Genomic DNA, 24460 nt, shown 5'->3' with positions numbered 1-24460 from the left:
TACTGAAGGAGTGCTGCACTGTTGGAGGTTCTGTCTTCTGCATGAGTCGTTAAGCCAAGGCCCTATCTTCCCTACTGGGTGGATGTGAAAGACCCCCCCCTATTTTGAAGGGGAATAGGGGAGTTATCCCACATCTCCTGGCCAGTATTTAACCTTCAGTTAACATCAGGAAACAGATTATCTTGTCATTATCACATTGCTGTTTGTTGGAGCTTGCTGTGTGGAAATGGGCTGCCCCGTTTCCTACATTACAACAGTGACTACGCTTCGAAAATATTTCTTGGCTGTGAAGCACTTTGAGTCATCCGGTGGTTGGGAAAAGCACTATATAAATGCAAGTCTCTCAAGTCATTCTGGGATGTCATTGGTCACGTGCTAATTGATACTTTTAGCAGCTGTGATCTCGGAATGGCAAACTAGGCTGAGGGTAGCTTATACAATCCTGTTTGAGATACTTTGGGGGGTATCGTAGTTCTCGGGGCTAACTGTATGACCTTCTGAAAAGTGGATGAAGACGGCTTGCTGTGTGTTGTCAATAAGAGACTTAGATTTTTGCAAAGGTCCACTAGATACCTAATAAAATATTAAATATCACTATTATTGGAGGAAACAAAAACAAAATACTGTGGATGCTAGAAATCTTAAATAAAAGCAGCTTTTATGTCCACTTGGAGGAAATAGTAGGCTGGTTAAAATGGTGTATAAAGAGGGAGCAATTATTAATGGGATCGGTTTAAATTAGAGCTTGGTAACAAGTCAAGTTCCCTAGGGTCCTGCCTTTGGTCCTCTATTGTTCATTATGTTCTCAAAGCTGATAAGTAGCATTAAGTTGCATATATGAAAGTATGATGGCAGGAGGTTGCAAGCTAATAAATGCTGACTGTAATTCACTGTGGGAAAAGTTTTGTACATTGAGCAGGTTCACTTAAAAAGTAATATATATTTCCAGTCTGGGACCCCACTAAAAGTAGAACAACAGGAAAGGGACCAGTCAGTCATTAGATGGTTATGGGGAAAACAAAAAGGACTGAGCTTAGGATACTTTTTTTCATTTACCTATTCATGGGATGAGGGCATTGCTGGCTAGGCCAGCATTTATTGCCCATCCCTAATTGCCCTTGAGCAGCTAGTGGTAAGCTGCTGCATTGAACTACTGCAGTCCATGTGGTGTAGGTGCACCCACAGTGCTGTTAGGGAGGGAGTTCCAGGACTTTGGCTCAGCAACTGTGAAGGAACGGCGACATATTTCCAAGTCAGGATGGTGAGTGGCTTGGAGGGGAACTTGCAGGCGGTGGTGTTCCCATGTGTCTGCTGCCCTTGTCCTTCTAGGCGGTAGAGGTCACGGGTTTGTAAGGTGCTGTCAAGGGACCAGCGGCCAGTTGCTGCAGTGCATCTTGTAAATGAAATAATACTGCTGCTGTGCGTTGGTGGAGGAGGAAGTAATTATTTAATGTGGTGGATCAAGCAGGCTGCTTTGTCCTGGATGGGGAAAGCTTTTAAATGTTGGATCTGCACTCATTCAGCCAAATGAGAGAGTATTCCAAAAGCTCCTGACTTGTGCCTTGTAGATGGTGGACAGGCTTTGGGGAGTCAGGTGGTGAGCTACTCACTGGAGAATTCCCAGCCTCTGACTTGCGCAGGTATCCACAGAATTTATATGGCTGGTCTGGTTCAATTTCTGGTCAGTGGTAACCACCGCCCCCCCATAATGTTGATAGTGGGGGATTCAGCAATGGTAATGCCATTGAATGCAAACGAGACAGATTCTCTCTTGTTGGAGATGGTCATTTTCCATCATTTTTGTGTGGTGAAAATGTTACTTGCCACTTATCAGCCAAAGCTGAATGTTGTCCAGGTCTTGCTGCATATGGGCTTCGATTGCATTATACTGAAGCAATCATTAGCGAACATCCCCACTTCTGACCTTAGGATGGAAAGGTCATAGATGAAGCTGCTGAAGATGGTTGGGCTGAGGACACCACCCTAGCAAACTCCTGCAGCCCTGGAACCGAGATGATTTAACCTGCAACAACCGCAACCATCTTCCTTTGTGCTAGGTATAACTCCAACCGGCAGAGAGTTTTCCCTGATTCCCATTGACTCATTTTGCTAGGGCTCCTTGATGCCACACTCGGTCAAATGCTGCCTTGATGTCAAGGGCAGTCACTCTCACCTCACCTCTTAATTTCAGCTCTTTTGCCCATGTTTGGACCAAAGCTGTAATGAGGTCAAGAGCTGAGTGGCCCTGGCAGATTCCTGACACTCCTGAATATATGAGCCTTTGGTAAATTCTTACTTGAAAATATTTCTGTTACCACATCTATCTACAAGATTCCAAAGAGGTCACAAAAAGTGGGCAAAAATTATATGTAGGGTTGGCCCTGAAAGGAGGATAGGCTTGGAGAATTTGAATTTTCCAAATGACAAACCGTTACTGAATATGCTTGAGGGTTTTTGCATTGTTATCAGAAGTTTTAGATTAGGTATTGAACTGAAATGTGATGGGTCATGTCTATAAAATGCAAAACGTCAGCATCATGATTAGATTTCCAGAAGGCTGGTTGGCTTATAGAATTTTCTGCAGCTTTTGCTGCAGTCAGACACAGGCTTCCTTTACCTTCTGAAAGGAACAGTGTTAGAGGCTATTGAGGACAGAGTAGCATCAGAGAGAAAAGAAAGAATGAGCCCTGACTCCTTTTCATGTCTGGATAGTCAAAATGTTCATCCCAACATCCAGTCCTTGCCAGCTACTGCTGACATATAAATAGTCTCTACCTGTATCTCTCCTGCCTGGCCTCTGATCTTTTAAGTCAGCAGCAGAGGCTCAGACTGAAGTCGAGGGGGAACATTGCTACTTTAAGTATTGCAGCATGACCTCAGCAACAGCTGGATCCAGTAATTATGGAAATATCTCTCCAGCAATAGGACAACGTGAATGAAGATCTGACCTGTATTTAAATTAGGTCCCTACCTCGACTTTTGGCACCAACACAAACATGTATTTCTACTGTTAAACATTAGTATGTACAGTACCTAATCAATTCAATATGGTCATAGCTTGTCTCCGCTTCCTTTAGACTGTTAGGTAATGTTCCAGAATAGGCTATTTCTTTGTGGATCAAAATCTTTTAATACACTTAAAAATCCAGATCGAGTCACTCTCTTGTAAGTTAATGATACTGCAATTCCCATGTTCAGCCAAAATGGTGGTAAAGGGACCAAAGCTAATTCATCTACTGTAGAGCAGTTTCATGTGCCGTGGATTGCATTAGATATATTTAATTCTCAATCCAAGCCAAACTGTATCTCAGGAGTATTCATTGTTTGTTAATTTCTGTGCTCACTGTGAGGAAATGTCTGTCTTTTAGTTTGGTTAACTTATGTAAAGATCAAGCACTCCCACATCAGAAATAAAAGTTCCCACTATTCTGCCTCCGAAAAGCGCTCCTTGATTCAACAGTGTTGACGTTTATTCACATCCACATCCCACACTGGCTAGACTATGGAGTGAGAATATTAACTGAATAGCACAATTTGTGCCAGTTCCGTGTTCAAGTGGAATTAGGTCGCGATCATCTCTACTCATTTCATGTAGGACCCTTGGAGGAAGCAGAAGGCACTTTTAATCCATCTGGGTTGAATTTGAGCCTAGGTCCCAAAGTCTGTCAAAGATACCCACTTGGTCACTATTAAGATAGACGGTAGCGTCAGTTTTTATGATATTTTAAACTACACTGAAGAGTCATACAGACTTGAATGTTAACTTTCAGCATTTTGTTTTTAATTTCAGATTTCCAGCATACGCAGTTTTGCTTTCATGTACTTGAGCTACTTACCCAATTCTATATGCACAAATTTCCTCAATATTAATGCCTCAGAAGTGCCTAACTCCACAATATTATCAGTTAATCAGAAACAAGCATCCAAAGGGCTAGATTATCAGAGTTGGGCCAACTCTGGAGACATTTTAAGATGGCAGGTGGTACCCTGATGCAGAAGCCCACCCTCACCATTTACCATGGATCTGAGTTTTGCCAGGAGCGGGCAGGGCATGAATCTCTCAGTCAGCAGTCAGGAAACCTGAACTCGGCAGGGCCATTTGCAATTAGTGCGGAGTTCAAACAGATTCCATTTTCGCTGTTTCAAGGGCCTTAACCTGCATTATGGGAGTCACCTATTTATGGAGGAAGTGTAAATGTTCCTGAAGGGTGGATAAGGTCTGTTAGCATCATGATCTGAAGGTTTTAAAATCCACAGACCTTTGACTGAGGTCATGAATGACACTATATAAGAATTGTCTTCTCTCTTAAGCAGTCCCTCAGGATCGAGGATGGCTTGCTTCCACTCCAGTTCGATGGGTTGAGATGGTTGACAACTCCAATGTATGATCTGCAGACTCTGCCACATGTGTGGGGCAGGTGGTGCTTAAAGGGTTGAGTAGATGGGTTGTTTGGAGATTTGTGAGGCAAAGAGCAGTTGAATGGAACCAATGGATTGCTCTGCAAAAAAGGAGTCAGCGCAGGCTCAATAGACCAAATCACCACCACCTAAACCAAACTGGTTGCTGATTCTAGTATAATTCAAGCTGTGTGTAGCATGTAAGCATCAGTATCAATGTCAGATGTACATAAACATCTGGTTAAAAATGGGATTACATATAACCTTTTTGGGAGTCAATTTCATATTCACCAATTTACACTGAAATCTTAATCTTGCCCTCCAAATGCACGTCTACTTAAATGCGAACATATGAATTAGGAGCTGGAGTAGGTCATTTGGCCCCTTGAGCCTGCTCTGCCATTTGATAAGATCATGGGCTGATTTGACTGTGGCCTCAACTTTACTTTCCTTTCTACCCTTTGGCTCCCTTGTCAATCAAGAATCTAACTCAGCCTTAAAAATATTCAATGACGATATGAACATACAAGTTGGAAGAAGGAGTAGGCTATTTGGCCCCTTGAGCCTACTCTGCCATTTGCTAGGTGATACGTCAGTCATGGTCTTATGTACTTCCAAATCACCCACGCAATATCACTTCAAATATCCTAATCTCACTTTTTTTCAAAAGAATAATTCAATACTGCAAGTCAATGCCTAGTTTAACATCCTCAAAATTATAAGATACTGCTGAAATTTCTCTTTAAAAGATGGGGTCCTTAGAATTAAATGATATTCTAAATGTGGTTGTACCTTTACATTTACAGGGTTAAAATGAGTGATATTAAACAAATTCGTATTTACCCAACTTGAAAATTCAAAAGAATGAATCCTGGTCGGATAAATGGAAACGAATAATTTAATTGATCCAAAATGTAATCCTGTTACAAAGTACATTTACAAGGAGTCCTTTGAGTTGGTTCTGGTGCAGAACTTCCAAATTTGAGGGTATAATACTTCTTAACAGAAACATCGCTGTAGAATTCAGCAACCAGGCATCTGCTCTTCCAGAATTTATGTTCAAAGATTCCAGTTGACGTCAGTTTTGGATAAAAATCGAGGACTGTTTAGATTGCCTTCAGGATATCCAAAATACATCAATGTGTAAAGGCAGTGCTGCCAAGGAGCCTGCGTCATGGCTTCGACCAGTCCCAGTGAAAGATCGACTTTACAAGTGGAACTTCCTTCGGCTTGTATCCATTTCATGACGCTGAAGGAAAAGAAAGCAATGCAGATCAGTAAGGAAATACAATAAGATACCCTACATACACTCAGTATGTGACAGGTTAATCTCCTAACCCCAGTTCATGGCAGGGATTCATTCCTCTATTAGAAAGGTATTAAACACCTCTGCTGAGCAAATTTATACACTCTACATTTTTGCACTGCATCCAACGGTCAGGGGACTTGAGCCACATTTAGGAACAGTTGAAGCAAATTTTCTTTATCTGTTCTCAATCATATGGGCCACGTGCCAACTTAGGGGAAACTGAGGTGGCACTAAGACAATGCTAAAATTTAAAATTTTGTCAAAGGCCTTAATTCTATCTTTAATGCCATGCATTAGATATTTCAAATGACCAACAAATTATTCTATGCTCTATACATGACCATAATTCAGGAGAATCTACAAAATTGTGTTGCTAGTAACAACACTTGCATATCCCTTACCCATAACCCTCCCTGCAATTAGATAAAAGCAACATAATGATTTACATGATAGAACATACTATAACCCTGACATACATATTCTCACTCAGTCAACATATTTATTTTGTTTAATTTTAAGTTACAATTACAGCATATTACTGACATTCTGATTTGACATGGTAGCCAGAATCGCAAAAAAGATTAATTTGATTACAGTTACAAAAATTAAATCTAAATCACCTCTGTTGATGTCTTTCAATAGACTAGGGCATGTTATATGTAGCCCCAAGATAACAAAACACATCCCAAAAACTGACCTTGTGGATCCATTCATATTCTCCATACTTCGAATCAAATGACCCTTTCTGCAGTGATCTCAGTTTCAGGGTGAAACGTGGCCCAAGTTCCTGAAGGCCGACTTTCTTTTCATTTCTAAATATGTACCTTTAAAACACAAGCTCTGTGAGCATCTGGTTCTAATTCAGTGGAGACATCAGTTTAACATATTCCTTTGAATTAACATGAATTCACTAGACTGGTTCCTGGGAGGAGGGAATTGTCGTTTGAGGGGTGTGTTTTTTTAATATATATATTCGTTCATGGGATGTGGATGTCACTGGCTAGGCCAGCATTTATTGCCCACCCCTAATTGCCCTGGACAAGATGGTGATGTGACACCACCTTGAACTGTTACAGTCCATGTGGTGTAGGTACATCCACAGTGCTGTTAGGGAGGGAGTTCCAGGATTTTGACCCAGTGACAGTGAAGGAACGACGGTATAGGTGGAGGGGAACTTACAGGTGGTGGCGTTCCTTTGCATTTGCTGCCCTTGTCCTTCTAGGTGGAGGTCATGGGTTTGGAAGCTGCTGTCGAAGGAGCTTTAGCAGATTTCAGAAGGGAATTTGGACAAATACATGAAGGGGAAAACCAAGGCTATACGGAAAGATTGGGGGTGTGTGACTAATTGGATCATTCTTCCAAAGTGTGGTCACAGACACAATGGACTGAAGGTCCTCTTTCTGTGCTGTACCATTCTATGAAGTGAATTTTCAAAGTCACAAACATAACCACTGAACTGGAAATTAAAAAATGGGGGATAAACTCAAAATTTGGAGAAGCAAAGCATCTGAACCCAGCTGAGTGTTCCAACATTAGTATGCAGTCGGCAGCTGTTAGCTTGCATGAAAACAGGTCTGGTAGATTTTGTTAACTGTTATTGTAGTGCCTAATTAAGCTCATGTGAATTTTTATACATAAGAAAAGTGGGCTATTTGGCCCTTTGGGACCACTCCACCCTTTAAACAGATCACAGCTGGCCTTCCACCTCAACTCCACCTTCCCACACTGTACGGATATCCGTTAATTCCCTTAGCACCATATAATCTACCAACTTCTGTCTTGAATATTCTCAACGACTGATTATCCACATTCAAATTTGAATGTGGAATTTAAAGATTCACTTTGAAATTTCTTCTCATCTCAGCCATAAATGGTCAACCCCTTATCCTGATACCCTAACCGTGTTCCCAATTCATCAGCCAGGGAGATGTTTTATCAACTTCTACTCTGTCAAGCTCCTTACGAATTTTGTGTTTCAATTAAATTACCTCTGATTCTTCTAAACTCCAAGGGACTTAGGCCAAGCCCATTCTCCTAGGCCCAACCATCTTCAGCTGCTTCATCAATGACTTTCTCTCCATCATAAAGTCACAAATGTTGATTGCATAATGTTCAGCACCATTTGCAACTCCTCTGATACTGAAGCAGTCAGTGCCCTTACATAGCAAGGCGTGGACAATGGACAATCAGGTAATCATAAGTGGCAAGTGACATTCACGCCACTCCAGTGCCAGACAACGATCATCTCCAACAACAGAGAATCCAACCATCTCCTCCACTTGACAGTGAATGGCATCAATGTTGAATTCCCCACTATCAACATTCTGTGGGTCACCACTGACCAGAAACGGAAATGGACCGGCCGCATAAATACTCAGGCTACAAGAGCCGGTTTACCATCTCAAGGGAAATTTGGGATAGGCAATAACTACTGGCCTTGCCAGTGATGCTCACATCCCATGCACAAATAAAAGCTTTTCAGCAGTGCCTCCCAGGTTCTAACAACTTGCTGTATAATTTTCTTTCTCCCCCATGTCCACCCTGGTTCTTTAGCCCCTTGGGATTATTGAATAGATTGCTGCACACAAATGATGAGAGAGCTCGGACCTCACCAACATACTATATCATTATTTGAAAAGGTATAGATAGTAGTTTCACTAAATTTGATTGCACGTCTCCTGTTTGTGTGCAAAGTGAAAAACTTCTGCTTCCTGTTTGTTAAATTTAAAGCTTTTTTTGCCCCTGGGTCAAGGATTTGAGAATGCCACAGAACTCACACTGAACTGCACTTGCGATGCCATGGCGTACAAGGCTATGGGCCTAGTGCTGGAAAATGGGATTAGAATAGTTAGGCACTTGTTTGACCGGTGCAGACTCGATGGACCGAAGGGCCTTTTTCTGTGCTATAGACCTCTATACTGTTACATTTATCCAATTCTTACATAAGCAGACCTTGCCTTGCATCTAATAAAGTCACCAAATCGAAAAAATATATATTCCAACAAGGACTTGTAGAAATATCAATATAGTTTAAAATACAATTTTAAAAGTGCACCTGTGAAATCTGAAAAATATATAATCACGCTGGTTATGAAAAGTTGCCACTTGGCGTCCCACAAATTGTGGACTGTAAGGGAAGAGAGAAGCAAACATTCTCCCAATGGTGTGTCCCAGCCGGGTAGAGAAATTATTAAGAATCACTTCTGGTGCGTGCTTTGTTGGATCCTTCCCTCTCCTCTGCAAGAAAAGTTCACAGATCTGTGTTATATAGTATTTTTTCCCTAAAGTGCTCTTGACCAAGATCTGCAGCAATATATCATGCATCATTCATTCCCGAGAAAGGTTTCAATGACAAGAAAAATCTATCTAGCAACATAAACAAATTTCAGTCACTGGTTTACATTATCATTGCTCAATACATTAAAGCATCTGAACAGACAAAAAAGTCATTGCAAACATCACTGTCTGGACAAGGTCAGTGGGGTTTTGGGGTAAGATCTCTACTGTCATGTGTAAGGTAACTTTATGCCTAGTTCTTTTACAAGCTTTTTTACTTTAGAAATGGTCTATAAACAGACAGCAATCTTTCATCTAGCACAATGCTCCACATTGTCCATTTTTTTGTGGTATTATTTGAAGTTTAAATGGAATAGAAACCAAATAAAATATTACTGAAAAGACAGATATATTGCCAAAGCTTTTTGCCTTGCACTCATCAGGCCAAACGCAAGAATGCAAAGTTTCAAACAGTCACAACAATTTATACTACAGGAGAAAAGGGTGCTGATTGGTTGGCAAGTCAACTCTGATTGGCATTGCCATGGAGAAAGTAGCAGGGAACTATAGGCTCCCCAAGCTCCTGGTAATTCAAAAAAGACAAGGCTTGAACAAATTCCTTTTGTTTGCACTCTTATTACATTTGAGTATGGACTGTACTTGCAAATCCCAAAACAAAACATCTATTAGGTGTGATTTGACACTTGGGCAGCACTTGCTGAACAATCTAGGGTGTGCTAATACCTACACTAACAACCAATTTAAGATGATCAGTTGAGCTTGTAACATGCTCATTAACGATTGCTAAAAGCAACATACATTCATGCAGGGGCACATTTCTCTTGGTCAATAAGACTCGACTTGCAAACCAGTCAGCACTCTTTTCCCCTGTAGGATAAATTGTTGTGATCCTTTGAAATTTGGCAATCTTGCATTTGTCCTGATTGGTGCAAGACGAAAAGCTTCAGCAGCATGTCTCTTTGTTCAAGCAATATTCAAGTTCTGCATTACCTAGCAAGCAGTGAATTATATAATTCACTAGGAATTATTCGTATTTATTAAACCAGCCAGTGATGTCAACTTTTAAAAAATCCATCAAGATTCAATATGGGACATTACTTCATTTAAGGAACTAAAACATACATAGCAAAGCCATTCTATAACTTTCTATGTTTTCCAGTACACACTAAACAAAGTTCCTTAACATTTCACCTTAAGTTCTTTTGCTAAACGCACACTAGACATCTTGAAATGTGCTGTTGGTCCATTGGGGAGATGACTAACAATTAATCCATCTGTAGTTTTGGTTAAGGTAAAAGAAGTTGTGTTTCCATGAAACTTCACAAAATGATCAGCTGGAAGACAAGTTTCTATTTAAATGAGAGATGGTGATGGAGTTGGGAGACTTGAACTCCCTATTGTGTTACCCGCTGCCCTACATTGTTACCCACAACTGTGGTTACCATATAGGATGAGACGTGGGCGTTTGTCTATCCCTAATTATCCTTGAAGGTGGTGCTGAGCTACCTTCTTAAAACCGAGCAGCCATTTCAGAGGGCACTTAAGAGTCAGCCACATTGCTGTGGGTCTGGAGTCACATATATGCCACATGGGGTACGGACAGCAGATTTCCTCCCCTCAAAGACATTAGTGAACCAGATGGGTTTTTACGACAATCGATCACCATTATCATGGTCACCATTACTGAGACCAATCTTCAATTCCAGGTTTATTAATTGAATTTAAATTCTACCTGCTGCTATGGTGGGATTTGAACCCGTGTCCCTGGAGCATTAGCCTGAGCCTCTGGATTACTAACCCCAGTGACACAATCACACGCCTATTCTAAATGTTTACTTAAGACAGTTTCAGTGTTAAACATTGAACAAAATCATAACAGGCTGCTGAATAAGCTGTGGCATATAAAGAGAATGTTTTAAGAAAATGAGATATAGATATACTGTGGGAAATCAGTGAGGTTGAGGTTTAGAAATGCTGCACAAGCAATGCCATGTGCACTCAAGCACTAATGTACTGTGCATAATATATAGTATTCAGCTATTCTTACCTGATCTATATCAGTGCAAACACCCACTAGGTTTTGGTCTTCCTGCTTCTGAATTCTTTTTAACATAGTTATCATGAAAGTCTCACCCAGTTTCCAAGTTTGCTAAATGTTCTGTGAATAGCTGTAGCAAAACTAAAACCGTCGTTCAATATAACATTTTACAGAAGATAATTAGATGGTGCAAATGTTTAGTTATCAGCAATGTACAATTCTTGATCACAAGTACTGATAAGGATGCTAGTTTAGCTCACTCTGGCTCAGTCAACTATAAAAAAAGCTAGCATTTAACCTGCCCAGTTTTAGTTGCTGCAAAGGGCACTAAATGTCAGATGTGGAGTCTGCGAACGGAGTCACATATGTGTCAGGCAAGGGAGGGGCTCACACAAGGAAATTAGTGACCTAGTTGCTTTTAAAACAACTGGACAGTTTTCATGGCCATGAAAATATTGAATTCAATTTTACATCCTTCCAGAGTGGTACTTGAACCACAAGGCTGCCGGGTCCTTTATTTACAGTGAAGCAGTGCTGTGGATTTACCACCTCCATGCTGTTCAATACCACATATCTCCACTTCTCCAAGGTCCCCTCTTACCTGCTATCTTCAAAACTCAGGGGACCCAAGTTCCTCCTACAATAACACAATTAGTAGGCATCACAGCTAGTTAATGCAAGTTTAGAAGACTGCCAAATACTCCCGATTACATTTTATTAAAACAACACTGCTGAAATGCACTACAGAAAGAAAGAAAGGAGCTGCATTTTTACAATGCTATTCACAAACTCAGGATGCCCCCAAAGCGTCTTGCTACAAAAGTAACATTCAAAAAGGAACCAAATAAATATAGCACTGGCAATATCTGAAATGTGTAGAGGATTAGAGTAACACAAAACACTGTGACAAGTCCAAGTTTAAATGAAAACACCGAAGAAAATCAACTACATTTTCAAACAAGCTTACAAATGTAAAGGATACTTGGGACTTTCCGATCTTCATTGATGACGAGCAAGTCTGTAAAATCTCTAGCAACACACTGGGGTATGATCTTTTTCAGAGCCAATCCTCTCCTGTAGTAGACGTGCGAGTTTGGGACTATCTTTGCCAGCTGCTCACATAGCCTTACTGTTCTCTGAAAAACAAAACCACCCATTAGAGATTTAAAACTACGCAGCAGCTAAGGGGCAGTGATTAAGGCACCGTGATTGGATGCTGGAATCCTGGGCTTAGGGGAAGAGGTAAAAACCTGCACCTGATTATTTGCCACTGGAAATTCCATCTGGGCTAGGCTGATTACTACAGAGGTCAAATAACAGACTACAACAAACCAAACAAAAACACAGCCATACTGTGGCTAACAAGAGCAGGTCAGAGGCTGGGAATTCTGCGGTGAGAAACTCACCTCATAACTCTGCAAAGCGTGTCTACCATCTATAAGGCACAAGTCAGGAGTGTGATGGAATACTCTCCACTTGCCTCGGTGATTGCAGCACCAACAACGCTCAAGAAGCTTGAGACCATCCAGGACAAAGCAGCCGGCTTGATTCGCACCCCTTCTACCACCTTAAACATTCACTCCCTCCACCACCGACGCACAATGGTAGCAGTGTGGACCATGTACAAGGCTCACCAAGGCTCCTTTGACAGCACCTTCTAAACCAGCGACCTCTACCACCTAGAAGGAGAAGAGCAGCAGGTGCATGGGAACACCGCCAACAACAAGTACCCATCCAAGCCACACACCATCCTGACTTGGAAATACATCGCCGTTCCTTCACTGTCGCTGGGTCAAAATCCTGGAATTCCCTCCCTAACAGCACTGTGGGTGTACCTACTCCACATGGACTGCAGCGGCTCAAGGCGGCAGCTCACCACCACCTTCTCAAGGGTAACTAGGGATGGGCAATAAATACTGGCCTAGCCAGTGACGTGCACACCTCAAGATCAAATAAAATACATGTCCATAGCACTTTTACAATGGATAAAACATTCCTTGGTGCTTCTGAATCGAGACAGAGAGGAAAAGGCACCAAGTCGCAGAAGTGGAAACATAGAGGAGGCTGAATCGGAAATTATGGATTTTAGGAAGATTTTAAAAGGAGAAGGGATTGGAAAGGGAGAAGGGTTTAGGAACAGAGTTCCAGAGTGGAACCAAGTCTCTAACACTCAATGTGGGTAAAGAGAGGAGAGATATATAAAAAACCAGGATCTAGTCTTACACACGAAGAGTGACCAGTGATGTGGAGTGTCAGGACCGTGCACCCATGGAATTATACTCCAAGCAGGAGTGAGCACCTTCAGGTGAGAAAAACCAGCACAAACCTCCCCATTACAATTACACACATCTCCTGCCCCATTAGTATTTACTTTCACACACCCCTCGAGGCCTGTCAGATGTGGTAATGAGGATCTTCGGACTCGTTTCTCGGTTGAAGTAGGAAGAAAACTCATCTGTTGCTTCATCGAAAGCCACCTGTGGGAGATTGATTTCAGTTTTAAATAAACAATTGATGTGTACATTCTCTTGACTAAAAGTTTACATAGTTACTCAAGTGAGGATTACGTCTGCCTGGCTTCAATCCCACCTAGCTCCAATTTAAAGCACTTTGAAAGGATATTTTTTTATGTACAAGAATTTCCCATGTAGCTAACTCAATATGGAGGCAAGAGCACCAAAACATTGCCACTGCTCTCTCATCTCATCATAAAGAAAGCCCCACACTCTGCCAAATAAAAATTAAATCCTTTCACCTAAGATCCAAAGTTGAAAATTACTGGTATTTAACTCCACATAATATGAATTAACATTAGCGGTCATCCAAATAAAATGCAGCATGGACAACAAATCAGAAGGGGCCATTTACAGTGATTGACAAGGAGTTTGACAAAACCTGCAAAATTACCTCTTCGTCATTCGGGTCCACAGTTGTTTCATCATATACGCGCTGGTTTTCAATCGTCTTCGGAACTGGTTTTGGTGGTGCCTTGGAGACAGAAAAGTGTAATTAGGGAGAGCAAAGTTACATTCACTTAAAGGCAAGTGACTTTTTCATTTAGCTTTTTGACATGAACCCACAAATCCCAAGTCCATTTTTGCCAAGTTGGCAACGTCAGCACCAATCTTTCAGAAGCGAGCAGCCACTCATCTTGTCAAAATCAAAAAGCAAGCTCCCCTACATTACATGGGGAATGACTTAAAACACAATGTATATCTGCAGATTATTCTACTTAAATATGGAAACCAATTATCTACGCTATAGCACTGCCTTCCTGGAAAAGGATAAATTCCACTCTCATCCCCCAAAACTGTACTATAATGTGCACAAAAGCCAACCAGACTAAAACAATACCAGGTTGACTTGGGGCATTAGTTATGAGGTGCTACAACTGGCCCTACTGTTCTCAGACTGCAGAGGGGGAAAATCAGCTCCCTCTGTGCCCCTTGCTTCAGTAACCCTCAATGCTCTTGGCCTAATAAACATCTATCAACCACAGTTTGAAACTGTCAACTAACCCCCCACCGCCTCTGTAGCTTCTTGAGAGGAGTGTTCCAGATTTACACGCTCCTTTCTGAGAAGTGTTTTCTGGCATCAGCTCTGAACGGCTTAGCTCTAATTTTAAGATTATTCCCCCTTGTTCTGGAAGACTTAAATATAAGATTGTGCTAGACTGTGAAACCATATTACAGCAGGGTTTTAGCATCTTCAAGACTGGAGGAACAATGATAGCCGAATGGCCAAATTGCCAGCGACCCCCACATCTCAAAGAATAAAAACATTTTGAACTTGTACATTAAACAGGTTACCTTGTCTCCAAGTGCATCCCTCTCTTTCTGCCGTTTCTTTTTGGCTGCCAATTGCTCCTGAATAACAACAATGGGTAAAATGAATTTGTATCATTCAGAATCAGAAGGTACATAAAATCTGGTCTCCATCAGAAAACCCGTCACATCTCAAAACTTAGGCTGAACCACAAGTACAAATATTATCCGTTGATCTGCAATTACTTCAGTCCTTCTCAAGAATAATGTAGAAGAATAGAAGAACAATGGCGGGAGAAGCTTGCTGAGGCTGTAGTTATGGTCAGCACTAAAGTTCGCGGTTTGGCATTAACTTGAAAGCCAATGTGAAAATTAAGAGTAGAAAATGTCATGAAAATATTATAATTTTCATAATATCGTGACTTTTGTAAAGGGTGGTTAATAGTGGGGTTTGGATTAGTTTCTCTGTGTGGATGTGTGCATTGCGGGGGGGGGGATGTAATTGAATTGGAGGAAGCTGGTCTGGAGTTTTTGAGTTATCAAACGGGAAGCTAGGCTTGAAATGCTAAATACATAAACATAGCTGAAGTTTTAAAATGTGATATGTGAGGAATATTTGCATTTTTAGATAAATTAGGTTAGTTTGAATTTCAAAGAGATGGTAAGATGCTACACCTAGACATAAGAAGCTAAGCCAAACAGTGTTTATTTTCCCCAAAGATTACTGATAATATAAATTTTTCATAGTACTCATATTATGAGAAAAGTAAAGTTGCAAAAACAAATTGGAACAATGGAATTTACATTAAAAAGGGAGAAACATCTATAAAGGAGATGACGTTGTGTGTAAGAGGGAAGGCATTCTAAGATCTAACACAAGTGTGAAAAGCCTCCAGCTTCTATGCATCAAGTTGCTGTCTACAGGAAGCGAAGTTAAGAAAACTCACTGTGAATATCATGGTCCAGGGTATTGTGTGCTTTGCTTGGGTCTGTTGAAATGTATTTCTTTTTACCATTACCTTAACGAATGTGTAACCGGGAGTCAGATTAATGAGGGGATTTAGGAGTTATTATAGTAGCAATTTGTAGGCCTATGTACTTAAAATCTCTTCTTCTATTAATAAGATGTTCAATTTAGTTTTGTAAAAAACCTCTAAGATTCGGTGGACTTATTACTACTGAATTCAAGGCACATGTCTCTAAATAAAATACAAATTGCAAAGCACTTGTGGCAGCTGTTTCAAGTTTCTCTCTCGGATTTGAGCAGCTCAGCATTTACCATCTGCTGTGCCATAAAATAAAAGTTCAATGGAATTCAGGCTTGACTTCACCACATAGGGTCTTCCATGCCAGCAAACATGCCCTTAGAAAGAAAAGACTTGCAAATATGTAGTATCTTTCATAATCCAGAACATCCCAAAAAGTTATTTCACTGGCTGTAAGGGTTAAGTGTAGTCACTGTTGTAATACAGGAAACGTGGCAACCAATTTGCCATGTTTCCACAAACACTAAGAATGGTCAGATAACCGGACTTAGCGATGTTGGTTAAAGGATAAATATTGGCCAGGGCATCAGGGAGAACTTCCCCGCTCTTCTTCGAGACTGTGCTGCAGAATCTTTTACGTCCATTTGGTTTAACGCCTCATTCAGGAAGTAGTATCTCTTGACAGTGCCGTGTTCCCTCAGTGCCCTGGAGTGCCAGCCTGGATATAAATAACTCAGCAGCAGAAGCACTGAATCCCTCCTATTTGTGATTGCCCCTGAGGCCAAAGGTAACCAGGACAAGAGGTCGGCAAAGGGCTCGACTATCAGCTCAGCTGTACAGAGGAATGTCTGACCCAAATGAAAATTTTACATAAACAGCTTTTCCTGCTGTTTATGAACATACCCACAGCATAAATGTGGGAAATTCAGCAAATAATGAGAATAATTTTCCTTTCAAAGCAATTTCATGATATTAGAAAGGTCCCATTGTTATTGCGGTTAGACAGACATACAAGCTTTCTCTGAAGGCATTCTGTAATTAATGTACTGTATTGTACAGCGGCAAGATTTTTAAAAATCAAGAAAATACCACCCTAGGGAGCAAAAAAGGAATGATCTAAAGTCAATCCTGCACAGTAACGCTAAACCACTAATATCTGTCTAGCTCCTTTTCAAGTATTTCTTCCCACAATAAAGGACTATGAACGACTTATCCACATAAACATTGTCAGCTTCCTTGTATCATTACCACAGCAATGGCAATTTTGAAGAAAATAAGTTAGGCCTTGCTTGTTTTTACCATACTGTCACAATGATTGCTTACCATATTGGCAAAAAAAAATCTGCATTTTAAAAAGTGCCTCATCTCCTCTTCAATTAAATCTTTTTTTTTGAGGCATGGATAAAAAAGGCAGCCAATTTACACATAGCAAGGTTGCATGAATCGGAAATAAGGAATAATTAAAAATATCTGGTGGTGTTGACAGAGAGATTGGGTGGGATGCCAGGAGAACTCTCTTGCCTTCTTCAAATAGCGCAAGGGGATTTTTATTTTTGCAGCAGCCCAACAGACAGATAGAACCACGTTACCATCTCACCTGGGACACCTCCAACAATGCAGCACTTCGTCAATGCTACTTCAGCCTGGATTACATACTCGTGTTCTGGAGAAGGATGTCAATGACAATTTTTACAGAGGGTCATCGCTGCAGCTGTCAAATCTGCACACTAATCCAGGATTTGGGCAGCGCTGGCAAGGTCACAACTGATGCCCACCTCTAGCTGCCTTGAGTTGGTAACGATGTTCACCCTTCTTCAGTTGCTGCAGCTCTTGCTCCCACAATGACGGGAGTTCGAAAATTCAGCAATACTAGAAGGAATGGGCATTGTGCATCCAAGTCAGGGTGGTGTGTCACTTGGGAACTAATGGCATTCGCACTGCATTACTGTTTGCCCTGACAGATAGCGGAGGTTACAAAGTGCTACTGAAGTAATCTAGACAAGTTCCTGGAGTGCACAAAAGTAGGCAGCAGCAATAAAGCAAGTACCCTGTCCTGGATGTGTCGAGCTTCTAGACTATTTTCATGATCAGAACAATTTAAGAAAGCGATGAGAATTCCAACACTTATAGTCCTCTGGATGGTAGACAGGCTTCTTATGGCAGTTTTAATTCATCACTTTTAAATTGCTCCCACTATCCATGACAGAACTGCTCGCCCTCGAACTTTATCTAAAGCCATGCAGCTCAAAATATTCTCCCCAGTCACACTTTGGAGGCACAGGAAAAAACTATTGTACTGCTGGATATTTATTCATAGCTCAAGTTGACACGGGATCAAAATTTCACTCAACCGCCACCATAGCTCACTGGAAAATGTCAGCAAACCTGTTATAGCATAACTGTCCTCCCAATAATCAAATGTGTATGTGTATCAGATGACTGACTAAACCAGTTTAACAGAAATTGGAACCACATATCGATACTGCCTTACAGAAATGCGGCAATGTATCTCAATAAGCCGGGAGAACGTTTGCATACATATATCTATCAGACTGTGAAGCATTTAAATCCTGCAGAATATTTGCAAGGTAAGTCTCACTGCCTGTAGATAAGGTTCCCAGTTTTAGATTCCAACCAAAACAACTCAATGTGACTTGAACAGAAGTCAGGTGGCCAAGTCTACTAATGAATCTTTATTTTATGAGAGGGAATTTTGACAGGAATCCTTCTCTTCCTGGAAATGAAAACTATTTTTCTGCCCCTCAATACTGATTAAAGAGTTCACCATCACTGTGAAGTAACTTCAAACCTGTCCTGACAGATGAAACAGCAATGCTTTTACAACCCTTATCAACATAAAGCATTGAGAATAACCAGAACCAGCTACCAAAAATAACTCAAATAAATAAATGCGTAAAATCATGAAAATGTAACACTGTGAACCATTTTCCTTTCTAACTTGCGCCTGTAAGAAAGAAAATAGAACTGTTCAACCAACTTTGCGCTTTTCCTCTATACAAGCTGCAATCTTAATCTATTGTGCACGCCTAGTTCCTATATCCCTTTCAAAAACAGAATTACCTGGAAAAACTCAGGTCTGGCAGCATCGGCGGAGAAGAGTTGACGTTTCGAGTCCTCATGACCCTTCAACAGAACTAGGTGAATCCCAAAAATCCTATATCCCTTTGTTCCCTGTTCTCGTTCTAATCAATTCATAAAATGTTGACATGATTTTTGTTACAAATGTTAGTTCCACTAATGTGTTCCTCAGCCTCACTATACACTGCACAAAAACAAAATGCTCCTATTCACCATCACAAACCTCTTCCATTTACAGTTCTGGATTTTATATTGTAGAAAAGATATAGAGGAACTGGGAAATGTGGGAAAAGATGATTCACAAGGAATATGGAATTCACTACCATAGGGAATAGTTCAGTCAACTAGAATAGGTTCACTGTACTGCTTCCCCTTTAGTGTATGTTCACTAGATTGGTCTCAAGGATGAGGGGGTTGTCCTATGATGAGAGGCTGAGTAAACTGGGACTATATTCTCTGGAGTTTAGAACAATGAGAAGTGATCTCATTGAAACATACAGGTTCTGAAGGGGTTTGATAGGGTAGATGCTGAGACATTGTTTCCGCTGGTTGGGGAATCTAAAACAGGGAGGCACAGTCTCAGGGTAAGGGGCTGTCATTTAGGACTGAGGTGAGGGGAAATTACTTCACTCAAATGGTTGTGAATCTTTGGAATTCTCCGCCCTAGAGGGTTGTGGATACACCATCGTTGAACATATTTAAGGCTGAGATAGGCAGATTTTTGATCTCTCTGGGAATTAAGGGATATGGTGAGTGGGCAGGAAAATGAAGTTGCAGGCCAAGGTCAGTCTTGATTGTATTATATGGCAGAGTAGGCTCGATGGACCATACTGTCTACCCCTGCTCCTATTTCTTGTGCTCACACATGGGAGAAAGGGATAGAAGGACATACTGATAGGGTGAGAGAAAGTACAGTTGGAAATGGTGTATGTGGAGCATAAATACCAGCATGGACTCATTTAGGTAGAGTGGCCTCTTGGTGCTGTAGACTATGACGTTTTATGTAATATGCTATCTTGGATCCACGTAGACAAGAACCCTAAAGCAAACTGATTACACATTGTGCTAAGGCTTGCGAACAAGAGACAGATTTCATTTGTCTCTAATTTTATCCCTCAAACCACTTGGTTTACAATGAGCAACTAGCAGCATCAGACAAAAGGAGAAATCAAATAAAAGGCTTGGTTTTTAGCTGCTTAACTACAATTTTATATATATATATATATATATATATATAGTCTTGCCAAAGCAAAATTATAGGTTAGGAAAAACTTGCACGATTTCCAAGACAGAGGAGAAAATAAGGAAAATTAGCAGAAGACGGGAAAATGACAGATGGGAACCAGATGGTAGACTCACCACAGCGATAACAACAGGTAAGAGACAAAGAAACATCTCAGCCTAATTCAGACTTGCCTCTCCCACGACCAACACCCACATTAACAGCCCCTGCTTGATCCCACTCACTCTTCCCTAGCCTCTCACATTTCCCTCATATTTCAGAAGTAACTACACTTCAAAAGTACTTCATTACTTTGATTCTAACCACCCCACCCTTGACACTGAACAACATTAGCATTTCTGAACCCAACATCATCAACATCCTGGGGTTTACCATCGACCAGCCATATAAATACTGTGGCCACAAGAACAGGTCAGAGGCTGGGAATTCCGTGGAGAGCTAACTCACCTCCTGATTCCCCAAACCCTGTCCAAGGTACAAGCCAGGAACTTGATGGAATACTTCCCACTTGCCTGGATGAGTGCAGCTCCCACAACACTAGAAGTTTGACACCATCCAGGATAAGTTCGACACCCCATCCATCACCTTAAACATTCACTTCTTCCACCACCGATGCACAGCAGCGGAATGTGTGTCATTTACAAGATGCACTGCAATGACTTGCCAAGGCTCCTTCGAAAGCACTTTCAAAACATGCAACCTCTACCAGTTAGAAGGGCAAGGACAGGAGATGCATAGGAACACCACCACTCATTGTCCACCTCCAAGCCACTCACCATCCTGACTTGGAAATACATCTCGGTTCCTTTACTGTTGCTGTGTCAAAATCCTGGAACTCCCTCCCTAACAGCACTGTGGGTGTACCTACACAACATGGACTGCAGCAGTTCAAGGCGGCAGCTCCTCACCACCTTCTTAAGGGCAATTAGGAAAGGGCAATAAACACTGGGCTAGCCAGAGACCTACACATCCCATGATCAAATAAAAAGTGCTTGAGAATGCCCTGAAACCAGGAAAGACACTACAGAAATGTCCTCCTCCCCCACTCTTCACTCGCCAACTTCCCTCCACTCTTCACTCGCTCTCCTCCCTCCGCACTCTTGACCACGTCCCTCTCCACACTCTCCCACCCCCGGCCTCTTCACCCGCCCCCCTTCCCTCGCCTTCCACTCTTCACCCACCCTCCTTCCTCCCACTCTTCACTCCCCGCTCCCCCTCCACTCACCCCCCTCGACGCCCCACTCTCCCCTCTCCCCTCCAACCCCCACTCTCCCCTCCTCCCCCCACCACTCTTCACTCTCCGCTCCACCCCCCACCACTCTCCCCTCTCCCCCCCACCACTCCTCACTCTCCCCCCCCACCACTCTTCACTCTCCCCCCCCACCACTCTTCACTCTCCCCCCCCCCACCACTCTTCACTCTCCCCCCCCACCCACCACTCTTCACTCTCCCCCCCCACTCTCCCCTTCACCCCCCACTCTTCACGCTCCCCTCCACCCCCCACTCTTCACGCTCCCCTCCACCCCCCACTCTTCACGCTGCCCTCCACTCCCCACTCTTCACTCTCCCCTCCACCCCCCACTCTTCACTCTCCCCTCCACCCCCCACTCTTCACTCTCCCCTCCACCCCCCACTCTTCACTCTCCCCTCCACCCCCCACTCTTCACTCTCCCCTCCACCCCCCACTCTTCACTCTCCCCTCCACCCCCCACTCTTCACTCTCCCCTCCACCCCCCACTCTTCACTCTCCCCTCCACCCCCCACTCTTCACTCTCCCCTCCACCCCCCACTCTTCACTCTCCCCTCCACCCCCCACTCTTCACTCTCCCCTCCACCCCCCACTCTTCACTCTCCCCTCCACCCCCCACTCTTCACTCTCCCCTTGACCCCCCCAATCTTCACTTTCCCCCCGACCGCCACAGTCGTCACTCTCCCTCATCTTCACTCCCGGCCCTGCCCCCTCTGCACACACTACCGTCCCCCCGCCACTCTCCCCCTGCCCCCTCCACCCCACTCTTCACTCGCCTGCTCCAATCTTCACCTGCTCCCTCCCCCACTCTTCACTCGCCCTCCTCCCCCACTCTTCACTCGCCCTCTTCCTCCCAATCTTCACTCGCCTGCTCCAATCTTCACCCGCGCCCTCCCCTCACTCTGCACTCGCCCTCTCCCTCTACTCTGCACTTGATCTGCTCCCTCATCCACTTTTCACTCGTTCCCTCCGTACTCTTGACCACGTCCCTCCCCCTCCGCGTTCTCCCATCCCCAGCCCTCTTCACCTCGCCCTCCACACTTCACTCGCCCCTCCACTCACCCACTCTTCACTCGCCCCTCCACTCCCCACTCGCCCCGCCTCACCTCCACTCTTCACTCCCCCTCCCCCCATCCACTCTCCCCCTCAACCCCTCTACACTCTCCCCTCAACGCCCACACTTTTCACTCTCCCCCGCTCATCAACCCCCTCCCCCTGGCTCTTCTACCCCTCTCTTCACCCTCTCCCCTCCACTCTCCTACCTCTCCCCCCAGCTCATCGCACACCCTTCGCCACCCCCCCGCTCTTCACCTCCCCCCTGCCCCCACGCTCATTTACCCCTCTCTCCCTGGCTCCTCTGCCCCTCTCTTCACCATCGCATCACCCCCTCTCACCATCACCCCCATCCCCGCTCCCCCTCCTACCCTCCATCTCCCCCTCCCCCCTTCCATCTCCATCCCCTCCCCCCTTTCCCTCTCCATCCCCCCTCCCCCCACTCCCCTCCCCTCCCCTCCCCCTGTCTCCCCCCCCCCTCCCCCCTGCCCCTCCCCCCCTCCCCCCTTGCCTCTCCATCCCCCCCGCCCCTCCCCCCCCTCCCCCCTTGCCTCTCCATCCCCCCTCCTCCCTTGCCTCTCCATCCCCCCTCCCCCCCTCCCCCCTTGCCTCTCCATCCCCCCTCCCCCCCCTCCCCCCTTGCCTCTCCATCCCCCCTCCCCCCTCCCCCCTTGCCTCTCCATCCCCCCTCCCCCCACTCCCCTCCCCTCCCCTCCCCCTCTCTCCCATCCCCTCACCTGCCGCCGGGCCCGCTTCCACCGCTGGAACATGAACTGCCGCCGCTGTTTGTTTTTAATCTCGGACACACTGAACACGGGCGGGAACTGGGCCTGGGACTCGGCCCCGGCCCCGGCCCCGGCCCCGGCCCCGGCCTCGGCCTCGGCCTCTCCGCCCGGCTCTCGCCGTTTCTTCCGCTTCCCCTCGAGCTCCATCTTCCCGTCACTGTCACTCGCACGCGCACGCGCGCGCGCGTTCTCCCTCCCGCGACCTTTCACCCAGCCCGCACCTCACTTCCGCTTCCGGGGTGACGTCAGCACCCGCCCGTCGCGCCACCTGCTGGCGCAAGGGAACGGCCGCTGAGCCCGGCGCGCATGCGCAGCGCCAGCTGCCACTCAAACCCCTTGGGGCCAACCTTGAGTGTTTCAGGAAAGGGAGAAAGTGCATTTTTTTCCAATTGTTGTTTTGCACCATCAGAGGCTCAACCTATTGCAAGGGGAATGGAATATAAAAGTAGAGCAGTCTTGCTGCAGCTGTAGGGTGCCTTGGTTCCACCAGGGTGACATACCACCCCAAACTTTATTGCATTATCCGGTAAATCAGCTTCTTTGCTGCATTGATGATGTTGGAGTTTTGTCACAGTTATGGTAGCATTCCGCCCATCACACCCCCCCCCCACCATCCCCACAACCACCCCCCCCCCTGCCCCCCCACCCCCAGCCAGCACCCACTGTTACAAGTTTGCGTCGATGCCAAAATGTCCCTTCAATTTTCACCAGGCGTTACTCACTCTGGTGCAACCATACCTCCAGTACTTCATTCCCCTTAAGGAGGGACTTAAGGAGCTCTTGTGCTGCAGCGATAGCGTCCCTGCTTTCTGGACCGGAACTCCACGTTCAAGCCCCACTTCAGGACTCGATGGCCAGGGAAAGTGTGTGCAAAACATGACCAAAGAGCTTGACTATCAGCCTGCAAATCCTTCCAACACGCCTGGTGGCAGATGGCGAGAGCAGAAGGGTTTCCATTCTGCAGAAGGCAACGCAAACCGATGCACTCCTTTGCCAAGCATAATCAATCAAGCCAAGCATTGCCAATCCAGTGGATGTCAACGGTCATCGACACCCTCTCAGGGCCTGGTACCAGAAGGAGGAGGAGGAAGAGGAGGAAGGAGGGATGTACATGCATTGGAAGCAGTTCAGAGAAGGCTCACTTGGCTGATTCCTGGGATGAAGGGCTTTACCTTATGAGGAAAGGCTGAGCAGGCTGGGCCTGTCTTTGGGATGGACAGCCTACACACCTAGAATCAC

The 24460-nt window shown here is 44.2% G+C and overlaps 1 protein-coding gene across 1 annotated transcript; it reads right to left on the bottom strand.

The window, feature by feature from the left end:
- Window positions 1-5280: 5280 nt before the first annotated feature.
- rpf1 (ribosome production factor 1 homolog) lies at window positions 5281-23379 on the bottom strand. The gene is made up of 10 exons (XM_041208968.1): window positions 23322-23379; window positions 23174-23291; window positions 14852-14908; window positions 13950-14030; window positions 13424-13519; window positions 12025-12178; window positions 10196-10278; window positions 8763-8944; window positions 6405-6531; window positions 5281-5647 (listed from the first exon to the last, which is right to left on the bottom strand). The coding sequence occupies exons 1-10, from the start codon at window positions 23366-23368 to the stop codon at window positions 5606-5608; spliced, it is 987 nt and encodes a 328-aa protein (XP_041064902.1). The 5' UTR covers window positions 23369-23379; the 3' UTR covers window positions 5281-5605.
- Between the last annotated feature and the right edge of the window lie 1081 nt (window positions 23380-24460).

This window comes from Carcharodon carcharias, chromosome 16 (assembly GCF_017639515.1).
Source record: "Carcharodon carcharias isolate sCarCar2 chromosome 16, sCarCar2.pri, whole genome shotgun sequence".
Classification (NCBI taxonomy): domain Eukaryota; kingdom Metazoa; phylum Chordata; class Chondrichthyes; order Lamniformes; family Lamnidae; genus Carcharodon; species Carcharodon carcharias.
Note: the sequence above shows the minus strand (reverse complement) of the source record. Positions and strands in the feature narration are given on the sequence as shown.